Source organism: Salvelinus namaycush, chromosome 5 (genome assembly GCF_016432855.1).
Source record: "Salvelinus namaycush isolate Seneca chromosome 5, SaNama_1.0, whole genome shotgun sequence".
Taxonomy (NCBI): domain Eukaryota; kingdom Metazoa; phylum Chordata; class Actinopteri; order Salmoniformes; family Salmonidae; genus Salvelinus; species Salvelinus namaycush.
The window spans coordinates 28,353,873-28,368,083 of NC_052311.1; the positions used below are offsets into that span (position 1 = coordinate 28,353,873).

General features: G+C 44.1%; 1 protein-coding gene across 1 annotated transcript in view; it reads right to left on the reverse strand.

The window, feature by feature from the left end:
* The window catches only part of LOC120047004 (dystrophin-related protein 2-like), a 138,971-nt gene that overhangs the window by 76,552 nt on the left and 48,208 nt on the right, over window positions 1-14,211 (reverse strand). Inside the window, exon 3 of the mRNA XM_038992552.1 lies at window positions 9,303-9,480. Within this exon, the coding sequence (XP_038848480.1) occupies window positions 9,303-9,480 (178 nt within the window). The remainder of the gene's footprint in view (window positions 1-9,302; window positions 9,481-14,211) is intronic.

Here is a 14,211-nt window from a genome sequence, read left to right on the forward strand (position 1 = left end):
TTTTAAAAAAAACAGACAGAGACTGAGGTAAAAGCAAAGACAGAGGCAGTCAGAGATTGGGGCAGAGACAGAGACAGAGACAGCGATTGGGGCAGAGGCAAAGACAGAGATTAGAGCAGAGACTGGGGCAGAAACTGGGGCAGAGACGGGCAGAGACAGGGGCAGAGGCAGAGGCAGAGGCAGAGGCAGAGGCAGAGGCAGAGACTAGGGACTATGGGGAGCGGGGCTGGGGAGCCCAAAGTCTTAAAATATGTAGACAGCCTCTCTCTTCTCCATAGTGCTCCAGTGACTCACCTCCCTCATTAACCTGCATTCACTGGCTCTCTGTGTGAATCACACTCTTGTTGAGTACAAACTGGCACACACACTGAGGCGTGCGCACACACGCACGTGCATGCGCACACGCACACACACACGTGTAGGTTATGCAAAAATGCACAGAGGTGCACATGCTTGATGACACACACATTGAAACATGCTATTATACCGTATACAGTATGTAGTATTAAATGACATGCTCGCTGAGTGTAGGCTCAGGTGCACACGTATGGAGCAGGCACACACAGATGTGGAGGATGTCAAGGACAACTTGTAGGCAATAGATGAAAAGGCTGTGCAGGGTCTTCTGGGAATGAGAGACACTTGAAGGTAACACAGTCTGGCAGGTAGATGTGAGGGCTCTATTGCTGGTTAAAATTGACACAGAGACAAGCTGAGACTAGCCCCCTCTCCCAACACACATGCATTCAGTGGGGGGGGGGGCTGTGTGTGTGCTTGCCTGTGTGTCTGCCTGTGTGTGTGCTTGCCTGTGTGTCTGCTTCCTGGTACAGATGTAGGATCTTATTTTGATCACCCTGTTGCAGGATAACTTTCCTGTAATGCAGGACATGTTATACTTCTAGAGTATTTGAGGATTAAAAGGCTTCTGAAGTTTGTAATTTCCACTTCGAAATTTCAGACTTGATTTTCCCTAACAAAATCAACCCGTACCAAAATAAAAAATGAATGGTATGAGGCCGGAACGTATGCTCTGTTCCTTTTTGATTTTCATTAGCACGTTGCACTTTCACTTTTTGTATTCTTTTGAGCATGGATTCAATTAAGTATAGTATTTTTGCATCTCGGCCTCCTTGGATTATTCCTTTTCATGGTTTTGAGTGCGAATACTTCTTGAACTCTACAGAGCTGTACAGTTTCTCTCTCACACACCGGCCACTTTTCTTTCTAGCCTGTGCACAAACCCTCACACTGGCTTTCTAATTAATTATAATCCACATAATAATTCACATTTCCTGTTGCTTGCAGGCCTCTTTTCCTGCTGTAGCAAACTGGCTCAAATTAAGATGCTACATCTCTGTGCACATCAGTGAATTCCCGGCAATTCACAGAGACGCTGTGGTCGTCCAAAACCTAACCTCCTCCACTTTGTTTCTAATCTTACCAAGAGCGTGTGATTTGTTTTGCACCACCCGACGAAGAGCGCTCCTACACAGCTCTGTCCAGTTTCATTCCTAGAATCTACACAACAAACAGCGAGTGGCCTGGTGGTTTTAAGCAATAAGACCCATGGGGTTGTTGTATATGGCCAATATACCACAGCTAAGGGCTGTTCTAAACCACGACGCAATGCGGAGTGCCTGGATACAGCCCTTAGCCGTGGCATATTGGCCATATACCACAAACCCCAGAGTTGCCTTATTTCTATTATAAACAGCTTACCAATATAATTAGAACAGTAAACAATTTGTTTTGTGTCATACCCGTGGTATATTTAAGCAATAACGCCCGAGGAGGTGTGGTATATGGCCAATATACCACGACTAAGGGCTGTTCTGATGCACGACGCAACACGGTGTGCCTGGACACAGCCCTTAGCTGTGGTATATTGGCCATAAATCACAAACCCACAAGGAGCCTTATTGCTATTATAAACTGGTTACCAATGTAATTAGAGCAGTATAACTAAATGTTCGGTAGGGCCAAGGAGCGTCTGATCTCATCCCTAGTCAATGTCCACACACTTACATTTCATACACATCATGTAAACACACATTACATACACACATGCCTTATGCTTTAATTCTCTTTTGACTCTTTTAATGAATACGTACCTCTCTATATTCTCTCATACCTTAGTCAGTTAACTGAATAACTCCAAACCTGTCCCATATCAGACATACTCCCTGAAATGTTACTAAGACGTGTCCATGTAAAATGACGGCAACATTTCCCCAGTACCTTGGTCTAGTAGTGTGACCTAGCCTTGATTCTACAGTCACAGTTCACATCAAGAGGGATTGTAATACAGGAGGCCTACTGGCCCCACGTTAGCCCCTAGATGTGATTATATTTGACAGAACCGACATGACTGGCAGCCCTGGCGTTATTAAAAGAATATGGTTTCATTTACGTAACCGATGCAAAATGAAAATGTACAAGTGAGCATTGTAACAATGCCAATTTATGACTTGTTAGCATTACAGAACCCCAGGTTTCATATCAAACCTCAGGAGAACAAAGAGAGGATTCTTTACTGGCTGCTCCTGTCACACTACACCCTGGTGCTTGTTTATGGTGCCATATGCTGAGCACTTGATGGCTGCTTTTCCTTCACTCTGCGGTCCAACTCATCCCAAACCATCGGGTTGAGGTTGAGTGAGTGTGGGGGCCAGGTCATCTGATGCAGCACTCCATCATTCTCCTTCTTGGTCAAATAGCCCTTACACAGCCTGGAGGTGTGTTGTGTCATTGTCCTGATAGTCCCACTAAGCCCAAACCAGATGGGATGGCGTATCGCTGCAGAATGCTGTGGTAGCCATGCTGGTTAAGTGTGCCTTGAATTCTAAATAAATCACTGACAGTGTCACCAGCAAAGCACCCCCACACCATCACACCTCCTCCATGCTTCACGGTGGGAACCACACATGCAAAGATCATCCGTTCACCTACTCTGCGTCTCACAAAGACATGGCGGTTGCAACCAAAAATCTCAAATTTGGACTCCACCGGTGTAATGTCCATTCCTCATGTTTCTTGGCCCAAGCAAGTCTCTTCTTATTATTGGTGTCCTTTAGTAGTGGTTTCTTTGTAGTAATTCGACCATGAAGGCCTGATTCAGTCTCCTCTGAACAGTTGATGTGGAGATGTGTCTGTTACTTGAGCTGTTCTTGCCATGATATGGACTCGGTAGGGATATGTTTTGTCATATCCGTGGTATACAGTCTGATATACTACGTCTTACAGCCAATCAGCATACCAGGGATCGCAAGTCCCGGTTTATAATATTAAATAATGAATGGCTCCCTAATTCCCTGTTGAGTGTTCCACCCCGCTACGAGCCTGCATGGCACCATTCCCAAAAGATGCTGGAGCTGTGTCCCCTCCGTTTCTCTTAAACTTCATCTCGCGTCCCCTCCACTACCCGTATGACGCCAATGATACTCTCCCAAGCAGTAACAGGAATTATGTACAGTTACACACTCTAGTTTGCCCGAGTAGAACGAGACAGGCGAATCGACAAACATGGTTAAGCGAGGCAACTCATTAGGGAACCAATAAGAACATTTAAACACAACCCCCTGAGGCTACCAAAAACCTAATTCTGACACTAAAGAAACTATATTTACTGACAATGACATCCCACCCACACCAACTGACTAGATGATTGATGTCTGAATGATCCAATAATATTTAAATTCTTCCCACCTCTACTACCCCATTGGCCCGAGGGCTATTTTCACACTTGACCCTGAACTAATGTTGGATAGAAGGTCTATTCAGGAATCATTATCATGTAATTGGAGCGCAACAGAGCCTGTAGGGGCTAGGCCAAGCCAGGAGATACTGCAGGGAAGAGCTGGTGGAGGATAAAGTGGGGCACAACACTGACTGTAGTTAACACTGACTGACTATAGAGGGCACTGCCAGGATATGAGAGAGGAGGGAGGGAGGGACATACAAAGAGAGGGGGGAAGAGAGAGAACTACAGAGAGAAAGAGAGAGAGAACTACAGAGAGAAAGAGAGAGAGAGAGAGAGAGAGAACTACAGAGAGAGAGAGAGAGCGAGAGAGAGATAGAGCGAGGATGATGGAAAGGGACAAGAGTGAGAAAAAAACTACTGAGAGGCCTGCTATAACCCAGCCAGAACCCTGCTATAACCCAGACAGAACCCTGCTATAACCCAGCCAGAACCCTGCTATAACCCAGCAAGAGGCCTGCTATAACCCAGCCAGAACCCTGCTATAACCCAGCCAGAGAACTGCTATAACCCAGCCAGAGGCCTGCTATAACCCAGCCAGAGGCCTGCTATAACCCAGCCAGTGGCCTGCTATAACCCAGCCAGAACCCTGCTATAACCCAGCCAGAACCCTGCTATAACCCAGCCAGAACCCTGCTATAACCCAGACAGAACCCTGCTATAACCCAGACAGAACCCTGCTATAACCCAGACAGAACCCTGCTATAACCCAGACAGAACCCTGCTATAACCCAGACAGAACAGAGAATACAGAGACTTGCTCAGACACAGTGGATCAGAGCACAGGAGGGTGGCACTCTGAAATCATCCCAGCCATGCCATGTCTCCCTCCCTCCACGGGTACACACATTCCCAGCGTGCCAGTCTGCCACCCACGTCACCCCCAGAGGGCATTCTCCACAGGCCACAGTACGTCAGTGTTACACACACCACCAGAACAATAGCCCACTGTTGCAAGGGCGTAACAAAGACAACCTCTATAAACTTTTGTATCCTGATGATGAAGAGGATGATCAATAAGGTGGGCCTGACTGAAAGGCTTGGGACCATTCGGCCATCAATTCAGTTAGTAATACGGATTGCATTGTTCACACACATTAAAATGGTCTCGTTCAAACGAGTAGCACTTTCCTCAAGCTCTCGGCACTTTACGTTGTAAGAAGGGTTCATGTGTCGCATCCTCCTGCAGTAGTAATTCATCTGATGTATACCTGTTTTATCACCACGCCTGAGGAAATCAAGTTTTTCCCATTCACATCCGTAATCATCTAGAGTTCACTATGACAGATATGTATACAGAATACCTATCAAATGGAGCTGTGGCTTCATTGATTTGAGTCTTAATCATAACAAAGCTCAAGCAACCAACCATTGCCTCAGCAACTGTATACAGTTTTTAACAATCACTTTGGCACTAATTTCCGAACCTTGTGGTCATTTTTCAAAACTCTAGACACAAAACTCAAAACGGTCATCACTTGTAACACAGCCTGTCCAATGTTCAAAACATTCCATTGTGCATTCATGTCTTTAAAAAAAACTTGCACTTGCAGAATCATTGTTTCAAATAACTAATTTCTCATGAAATACCATAGGAACATTCATTTTGATCACCCACACACAAGATACCGATAGTTTCACTGTGTAGTTGTTCGTACAATCATGAAATATTGTATTACAAAATATGTGATACATGTTTCATTATGCTACCACATGTAAATACATCACTGTAAAAGGACTAGTAGAGAGAATACTACAGACACAGTGGAATCATTGAACAAAATATGACATTTATTGATGAAATACAATAAAATCACAACATAGGTTTCTTTGAATCAAAACAAAAATAATTAGTAAAAAAAGAAAGAAAAGACAGTTAAAGGTCAACTGCAGTGTTCCTCACCTGGCTTACTGTAAAAAGCAAAACAAAAGATTGATTACTGTACTTCTATATTTCCATCAACTCTGTCTTGTTGATTTGGCAACAGGTTCTCATCCACATCACAATGGATGTTTTTATCAGCCAAACATCTTGGGAAGAATCTTCGGGCATGGCGAATCCAGGCCTGACACTGGTCTGCCATGATGTCATTGCATGTGTCATCCATGGCCTGGAGAAGGGTGGCTTGTTCGTGAGGGCGCCTATCATATACCTTCCACCTCCATGTGGAGAAAAATTCCTCAATCGGGTTAAGGAAAAGAGAGTATGGGGGTAAGTACAGGATGGTAAATTGTGGATGGGCCTGAAACCATGCTTGCACCATTTGAGCATGGTGGAACCTGACATTATCCCACACAATGACATAGGTCATGCCATCAGCTCTACAGACCTGATTTAGCTCATCAAGGAAGGTTACATTCGAACAGCGAATCACGTGGCTGCCTGCAACTCAATATATAGAGTATATAGAGTAGAGAGCTTTAGATGTTGTTCGACCAAACATTACAATGGGCAAGATGCGTAATCTAAGCAATTTTGACCGTGGTATGATTGTTGATGCCACACATGGTGATTCCAGCATCTCAGAAACAGCTGCCTTCCTGGGATTTTTACGCACTACAGTCTCTAGAGTTTACAGAGAATGGTGCGATAAACAAAACACATTCAGTGAGCGGCAGTTCTGTGGGCAAAACACCTTGTTAATGAGAGTGGTCAGAGGAGAATGTCCAGACTCATTCAAGCTAACAGAAAGGTCACAAATGCTCAAATAACAGCTGTTTAAAACAGTGGTGTGCAGAAGGGCATCTCTTAACGTACAACACCGTGAATAATTCAGGCTGTTGTGGAGGCAAAAGGTGGTCCTACCCAGTACTAGATAGGTGTACCTAATAAAGTGGCCGGTGACTGTACAGTAATGTCAAATCTGAAAACATGGTCTGGAAAAGTGGTACATGGGACCATAGAAACATTGTCTGATAAAGAATGATGATGAAATATTACATCCATAGATAATGTAGTCCATTTGGTTCATGTTCCACGTTAATTGGTGTCAATGGATCTCGTTAAACTTTCATGATCTAAACATTGAATATTGTTTGTCAGTTTCCATAAAACTATGCATTAAGAGTAATGCAACAGATCATTGTAATGAAATGAATAGACAGTCATCTCAGAACTAATGTGTGAATTGCATTTTGAAATGGTAATACTTTGATGTTAAGTTGTGTCAATTTGAACAGGTGATTTTAGTTCAATGAAGAAATTATCTTAGCTTGATGTGTATTGTATCCAAGCAATTGGAAAAAGTGTTAGTTTAGAAAAATTAGCATTTTGATCATTGGTTGAGAGTTTTGTGTCTAGAGTTTTGAAAAATGACATCAAGGTCCCGAAATTAGTGCCAAAGTGATTGTAAAAAACTGTAATAAACACAACATAAATTACAGACTGCACTCCGTCTAGTCATTAGACTTTTTTTGTTGAAGAAAATATAATTACCTCTACTGGTGTGACTCACTGAGAGAAGAAGACACCGCTCTTAATGTCGACCTTCAGATTCTGTGAATTACCAAGCTTGGTGACGAGGGACTGAAGCTTGTCCACGTGTTTCAATGCACAGAGCATTCAAACGTAGGTGAGTAATAATCATTCAGCATTATGCCTTACAGATACTCTTGATGCACAGTGCCTACACACACAAAGAATGCTGATCGCCACAAAGAAGCTACTGTAGTCTACACAGGACCATGGTTGCAGTATGGTTTCTATGGTGACAGGCAGAAGCAGGAGAAGCAGGAAAGGCCTTGGCCAGTTAGTCATCAGGAGGACTTTAACTCCATAATTTCTCCCCCTCCTCCTCCTCTTTATATATCTGCCATTGGAACAGAGGCTCCAACACCACATATCCATCAAACCCTGACAAGCCATTATAAAAACCAACCTCCACTTGTCCAGGAGTTGGCACTCAGTCCTGTACACATCTCTCGGGGACATCTCTTGGCTTTCACGCTCCACTCGCTCTCCACTCATGACTGTTGTTGTAGCGATCTGTCTCTCTCTCGCTGTGGGCCAAATGATGTCAGAAGGGGTTGAGTGTGTGTGTGTGTGTGTGTGTGTGTGTGTGTGTGTGTGTGTGTGTGTGTGTGTGTGTGTGTGTGTGTGGTGTGTGGTGTGTGTGTGTGTGTTGTGTGTGTGTGTGTGTGTGTGTGTGTGTGTGTGTGTGTGTGTGTGTTGTGTGTTGTGTGTGTGTGTGTGTTGTGTGTTGTGTGTGTGTGTGTGTGTGTGTGTGTGTGTGTGTGTGTGTGTGTGTGTGTGTGTGTGTGTGTGTGTGTGTGTGTGTGTGTGTGTGTGTGTGTGTGTGTGTGTGTGTGTGTGTGTGTGTGTGCGTCTGTGCAAGCGTACGTGTGTGCTACCACTGCAGGACATCCATAGAGATCTCATTACAATACGCTGCAGGGAGAACTGTCTTAACCAATATCCCCACTAATATATTCCTTCCTATGTCCCCTCTGGATGAATTGGGATGTTCGGGGTCAAGCTAGTAATTAAGGGATGCCAGCTGAATTGAAGACATACCAATGATATGCCAGGCATGGGCGCCTTCCAATTAAGCATCAAAGCAGTACTACAGTTGTTCCTAATTGTTTTGCCTATGCAGACCTCTCAAGTGTAACTTGGGGGGGGGGGGGTGGCGGGGGGTTGGCGAATCAGTATTAACCCACATATTATCCATAATGGCTAGGCCCACTCGGCGTTGGAAGAGAATATTTCATTTCGTGACAGCACATTATAGAGACAATGTTTTTTTAATTGTGGGAACAGCAGTGAACAAATTGGATTAACAGGTTAGAGACGCTAGTACAGAGAGGATATTAGAAATATCAACACCGCAAAAACATCGACGCATGAAGGACTCACAGCATGTTGTGAGAGCATGGTTTTGAAATATGTTTTCTTGAAGTTATTTTGTTGATTCTCTCCCACTGCCTAAAGTAAATGGCATTTTATTTGCATTGAAACCCAATGTAAAACGCATCCTACACCCATTGAAAACACAATGTAAAACGCATCCTACACCCACTGAAAACACAATGTAAAACGCATCCTACACCCATTGAAACCCAATGTAAAACGCATCCTACACCCATTGAAAACACAATGTAAAACGCATCCTACACCCACTGAAAACACAATGTAAAACGCATCCTACACCCATTGAAACACAATGTAAAACGCATCCTACACCCATTGAAAACACAATGTAAAACGCATCCTACACCCATTGAAAACACAATGTAAAACGCATCCTACACCCATTGAAACCCAATGTAAAACGCATCCTACACCCATTGAAAACACAATGTAAAACGCATCCTACACCCATTGAAAACACAATGTAAAACACATTCTTCACCCATTGAAACACAATGTAAAACGCATCCTACACCCATTGAAAACACAATGTAAAACGCATCCTACACCCATTGAAAACACAATGTAAAACGCATCCTACACCCATTGAAACCCAGTGCACAGCACACTCCCATTGAAACCCAATGTAAAACAGAATCCTAACCCCATTGAACCCCATTGTAAGCAGCCTCTTACCGGATGTTGAGGGACTTGCGTTTGATCTCGTTCCAGCAGAGGTTCATGTCTCCAGACGCGTGGTGCCCTCCCAGCCTGCTACACTCCGTCCCCACCACTCCGTCCTCCTGCCCTTCAGGATCCACCGTGGACTGGCAGGGCACACAGTGGCATCCCGGCCACCCAGGCCGTCCCGCAGCTACACACACACACACACAACACAGAATACACCCACATTAGCACACGAGCCTTTATCATTGTAACGTACGGTATCATATCGTATCGTTTCATACGTGCACTCATGAATAGGGCACTGCGTTTTACCCGAACATTGTAACATCACCAGGATAAAGTCAAAGCCCTACTCTTATACATGTCTACACTTGGATGTGTTGGCAAATACACGTGCATACAGCCAAACCTGTGACGCATGAAAGATTTATAACAGCGATTCCGTTCGGTACATTATTCCATTGCATTAAGCAACAGCAGCACAGCCGGAAACCTTTCTCTCAGACTGGAGAGGCTCTGAGAGGGACCTGGCCCTGCTGCTGGAAGTGAAAGGCAACAGGGATTCAGTTCACACTACACCCACTCACACACAGACATGCACACACACACACGCACGCGCACACACACAAACACACACACACAGCTACTTCTCTAGCTCTATAGACTGCTGCAACCGGGATGCTTTGCCAAAAACTACTTTCGCCTGAAATGTGTCATGGGAGAACTTTGGTTGCAGTGTCAACATTTTAAGCAAAATACACTCCCTCCTGAGAGAGAGGGGGGAGAAAGAAAGAGAGAGAGAGAGAGAGAGAGAGAGAGAGAGAGAGAGAGAGAGAGAGAGAGAGAGAGAGAGAGAGAGAGAGAGAGAGAGAGAGAGAGAGCATTAGACTCGCAGGAGGCTCATCACCTATCCACAGGCATACAGTATGTCGCTCCTCTCTCTCCCTCTCTCTCCCTTTCTGTCTGCCTCTCATTGTTGAGACAGCCCTCTGTTTGTTCAAGGGTAATTTCTCCATCTTGTATTAATCACCATCTCGCTCTCTCTCCTCCTCTTCCTCTGTATAATCCACTGATGGGATGATTAATCCTCTCTCTCTCTCTTCATGGTTCATCAGACATGTGGATAGGAGTTCAGATACTGTTAATACCTAAAATACACACAGGCTCACTGGAACTCCAGCGATTGAACCTTATTAAAATCACCAGCAACGTGAGCAGCCAACAGGACCTTTTCCCCGGCTTAGCCTAATATTGCTGAGCAATTATGACTGTACACAGACGGACCATAATAACACACCACATGGCGATACAGAGTGATATGGAGCGGGATGACCATGTTTTGTTTGTTTACTTGATGGCAAATTGAGCTGAATCAACAGAAAGCTCATCAACAACAGCAGTAGCGGATGAACTGCGCCCCTGGCTATGGCTTATAGGAAGGCGTTTCTCCAGCCAATGTGAAGCGGAGCCTTGTGTTAGTCATGCCGGAACACTGGGCTGGCCTGGGCTCTCCGTCTTCCTCTCCTTTCTCTGTGTCCAGACCGGTGGCCAAAGAACGGACACAGAGACAGGCACTGGCATGGTCACTGGCAAATGTGTCAGGCAGGAGCACCAGCACCAGACCAACATACGCACGCATGCACTCACAACACACAGATACACACACACACACAACTAACACACAACTAACTCACTTGATTTGATTTGACACACAAACCACTGAAAATCATGGACAAACTTGCTCCCTTTCGTACACACAGACTCACACACACATACACACATACTATATTCCCCAAAACAATTACATAGTATAAATTCAGTAAGGTAACTTACATGAACTCATGTTACACAAATGGACACATGGGTATGATTTTCTGTCTGCTTCAAAACACAGGTATATCTCTAGACATATACTATTGGCGGTCTTGACTCAGTGTTGTATCTGATGATCGCTGAAGCACTCTTCTGTTTTCCCAAGAGGGCTGAGCCTGTGTGGGGAGCACTGAAGTTTACCGGTAAGCTCTTCGCCTCATGCTGCAGCACTAGGCTGCATTCCTTTTGTTGCTTTGGCAAGGATTCTCACCTAGACCGTATTGAATAAAAACAGTTTCGCACCGATTCCTAAAATCACCACCATTTCAAAACGCAGCTCATCAATGTACTTCAACATATTTTGCATCCATTGGCCAGGGTTTATCCAAAATGTACTCAAAAGCTTCTGCGTATTTGCCCAAGATGAGAAATAAACCAGATCAAATGCATTCCAAGACGAGACACCGTTTTTTCCTCATCTCCCAGACAGAAGACAACTAACTGTTTAACTACGCAGATGAAACTGCCAGCTGATCAAAGGACTGACAGTAGCTCTAACTCTTGTCTACACACGTACGTACAACACCTTGATAATACACTCCAGGTATGAACGCCACCACTTCTCTCAGATCTGCTTATCTGAGAAGCAGCAGGGCAATATCTCCAGACGCTAGCGCTACAACAGTGTTCCTATTCGCTATAATACCATTACTATTACACCACCGTATTTCTTGTTACACTGTTTATACACACCGCCTGCATTTATATACTGGGTTCTTGACATGTTTCACTGTAATATATCTACTTCTGTACACATCATTCTTAATGATATTAATCATTCTTAATGATATTAATTCTTAATATATTTTTTGATATACAGTATACACGCATAGACTGCTTTTGGATTACTGATAAAGTGTTATTTGGCTTGTGGATTCGTTCTGACATTCTTGATTTCTTGTTTCTAGTTTTTTTCTATTCATGGTGGCATGTCATCATTTCAATGGTGTCAGGTTTTGGCCAGGACTGTTCAGGTTTTGGTCACTAGATGTCCCCATTGCACCTTTTTTGTACCTTTTGTTTTTCCTTGCTCTTATTATTGTTTGCACCTGTGTGTCGTTCCCTTGTTAGTATTTAAACCCTGTGTGTTCCTCAGTTCCTTGCTCAGTGTTTGTATGTTAGCACCCAGCCCCAGCCCAAGCCTTGTTCTGAACATATGATTCTCTTATTGGATTTTCCAGAGGTTCTCTGGTTTAGTTCTTGTGTATTTTTGAGTAGTCTTTTGAGGTTTGTTTTTTCCCTGCTGTTTTTACCACTTTGTGGAGTTTCTTTGTATTTTGGAGGATATCCATTTTGTGCTTCTTGGCTTTATGTTTGGACATTGTGGATTTAGATTCTTTGCCTGAAGATTTTGTTCTTTAATTAAACCACCATCTCTAGTACTGCTGTGTCTGCCTCATCTTCTGGGTTCTGACGATTATTAGTGACTGTTTCTCGCACCGGGTCCTGACAAATGGTGAAAGGGGAAATGCCCAAGTCATTATGTTGTCTGCTATCAATAACATTACACAACTTCCTCATGCAGCAAAGCTACGGTTATAAGGTTACCTGCACTTATATTTTCCTAATAGCACTGGATGCACTGATAACTCCTTTATTGAGGGAAAAATGTACCTACTACGACTGTGTTATATGTCAGTCGCTCTGGATAAGAGCATCTGCTAAATTACTCAAATGTCAACTCACGTTGAGCCCAAGTGTATATCTTTTTTTAATATAAGCCTACACACGCAGCGGTGTAGTGTATACATGATCAGATTATTAGGGGCGTTTGAAGATGTTTTGGAGCAGGAGCAAGGAAAAGGCTGTCTCCAGCTGTTGAGGGTTTAGTTTGGGAGGCCATCATTCAGCTCCATATCCAGGGGCCTTCTCAATGCTCTGACATCAAAAGATGCTCCAGGGAATGCTGCTTCGCATTCTTCTTCCTGGCAGTATAGTAGTTAGGTCATTTCCAGCAAGTCGACCCGGGAAAGAAACACACTGGGAGAATTTTTTGGGGTGCATTTGGGAACAGAGTGGAAAAAGTCAAGAGGAAAGGATTGAAAACACATGCTGCTCTGCTGTGCACACACACAAACACCCACTCATTGTAGTGGCTTAGCATTATGGTTCTTGTGGTCCTTTGTAGCTCAGTTGGTAGAGCATGGCGCTTGTAAATCCAGGGTAGTGGGTTTGATTCCTGGGAACACCGATATGTAAAATGTATACACGCATGAATGTAAGTTGATTTAGATGAAAGCGTCTGTTAAATGGCATAAATTATCATATTCGTTTTTGATTATTATGTGTGTACTTGTTTGACATTTATACTGGACTATTGAGCAAGTAACACAAGCATTTCGCTGCACCCGCTGTAACAACTGTGTATGCGCCCAATAAACTTTGATTCAATTTTAAGAGGGATTCCACACTATTCTCAAAGTGACATTTGTCCTGTCTATAGCCTGCAGAGAATGGAGGGAATGCAGTAATGGCTTTGGTGAAGAGAGTGTGAGGAGGGTGCAGTGGGGACACAGAGACAGAGGCTCCCTCTCCGGTCAAGGAACTTATTGTCGCTGCACATTCCTCATCCCACCAACCTGGTCCTCTACTCCTACAAACTAGGCCTAGGAAAAGGCCATCTGCCCAGTGTCTTCAATCACCCACCTTCAGTGACGTACAGGCTACAGTTTCGTGCGGTGTTCTATCGAAAGCATTTTGGAATTTCCCTATGGTCCCTCAAGATTAACGGGGAAGGGAGCCTTGTGACCTCTCTGCCGAAACAACGCACTCCTCTTTGGAGACGAAACAACGTGCTGGAGCTCTCACATGGGTTAAACTGCATTGCTGCTAGAGATTAGGTATATACTCTCCTCCTTCCTCTCCATCCAGACCAGAGAAAGTTACTGGCCAAAGCTCTATCAGAAGACTAATGCCATAGTCCAGTCTTAAACCAATGATGAGTCCTGATCCCCCATCTAGGAATCACTGTACTGAAATGACCACGATGCAACGGTACACACAGTGACACCCTGAATAGATCTGCCACGCACCACAGGCAGTATCC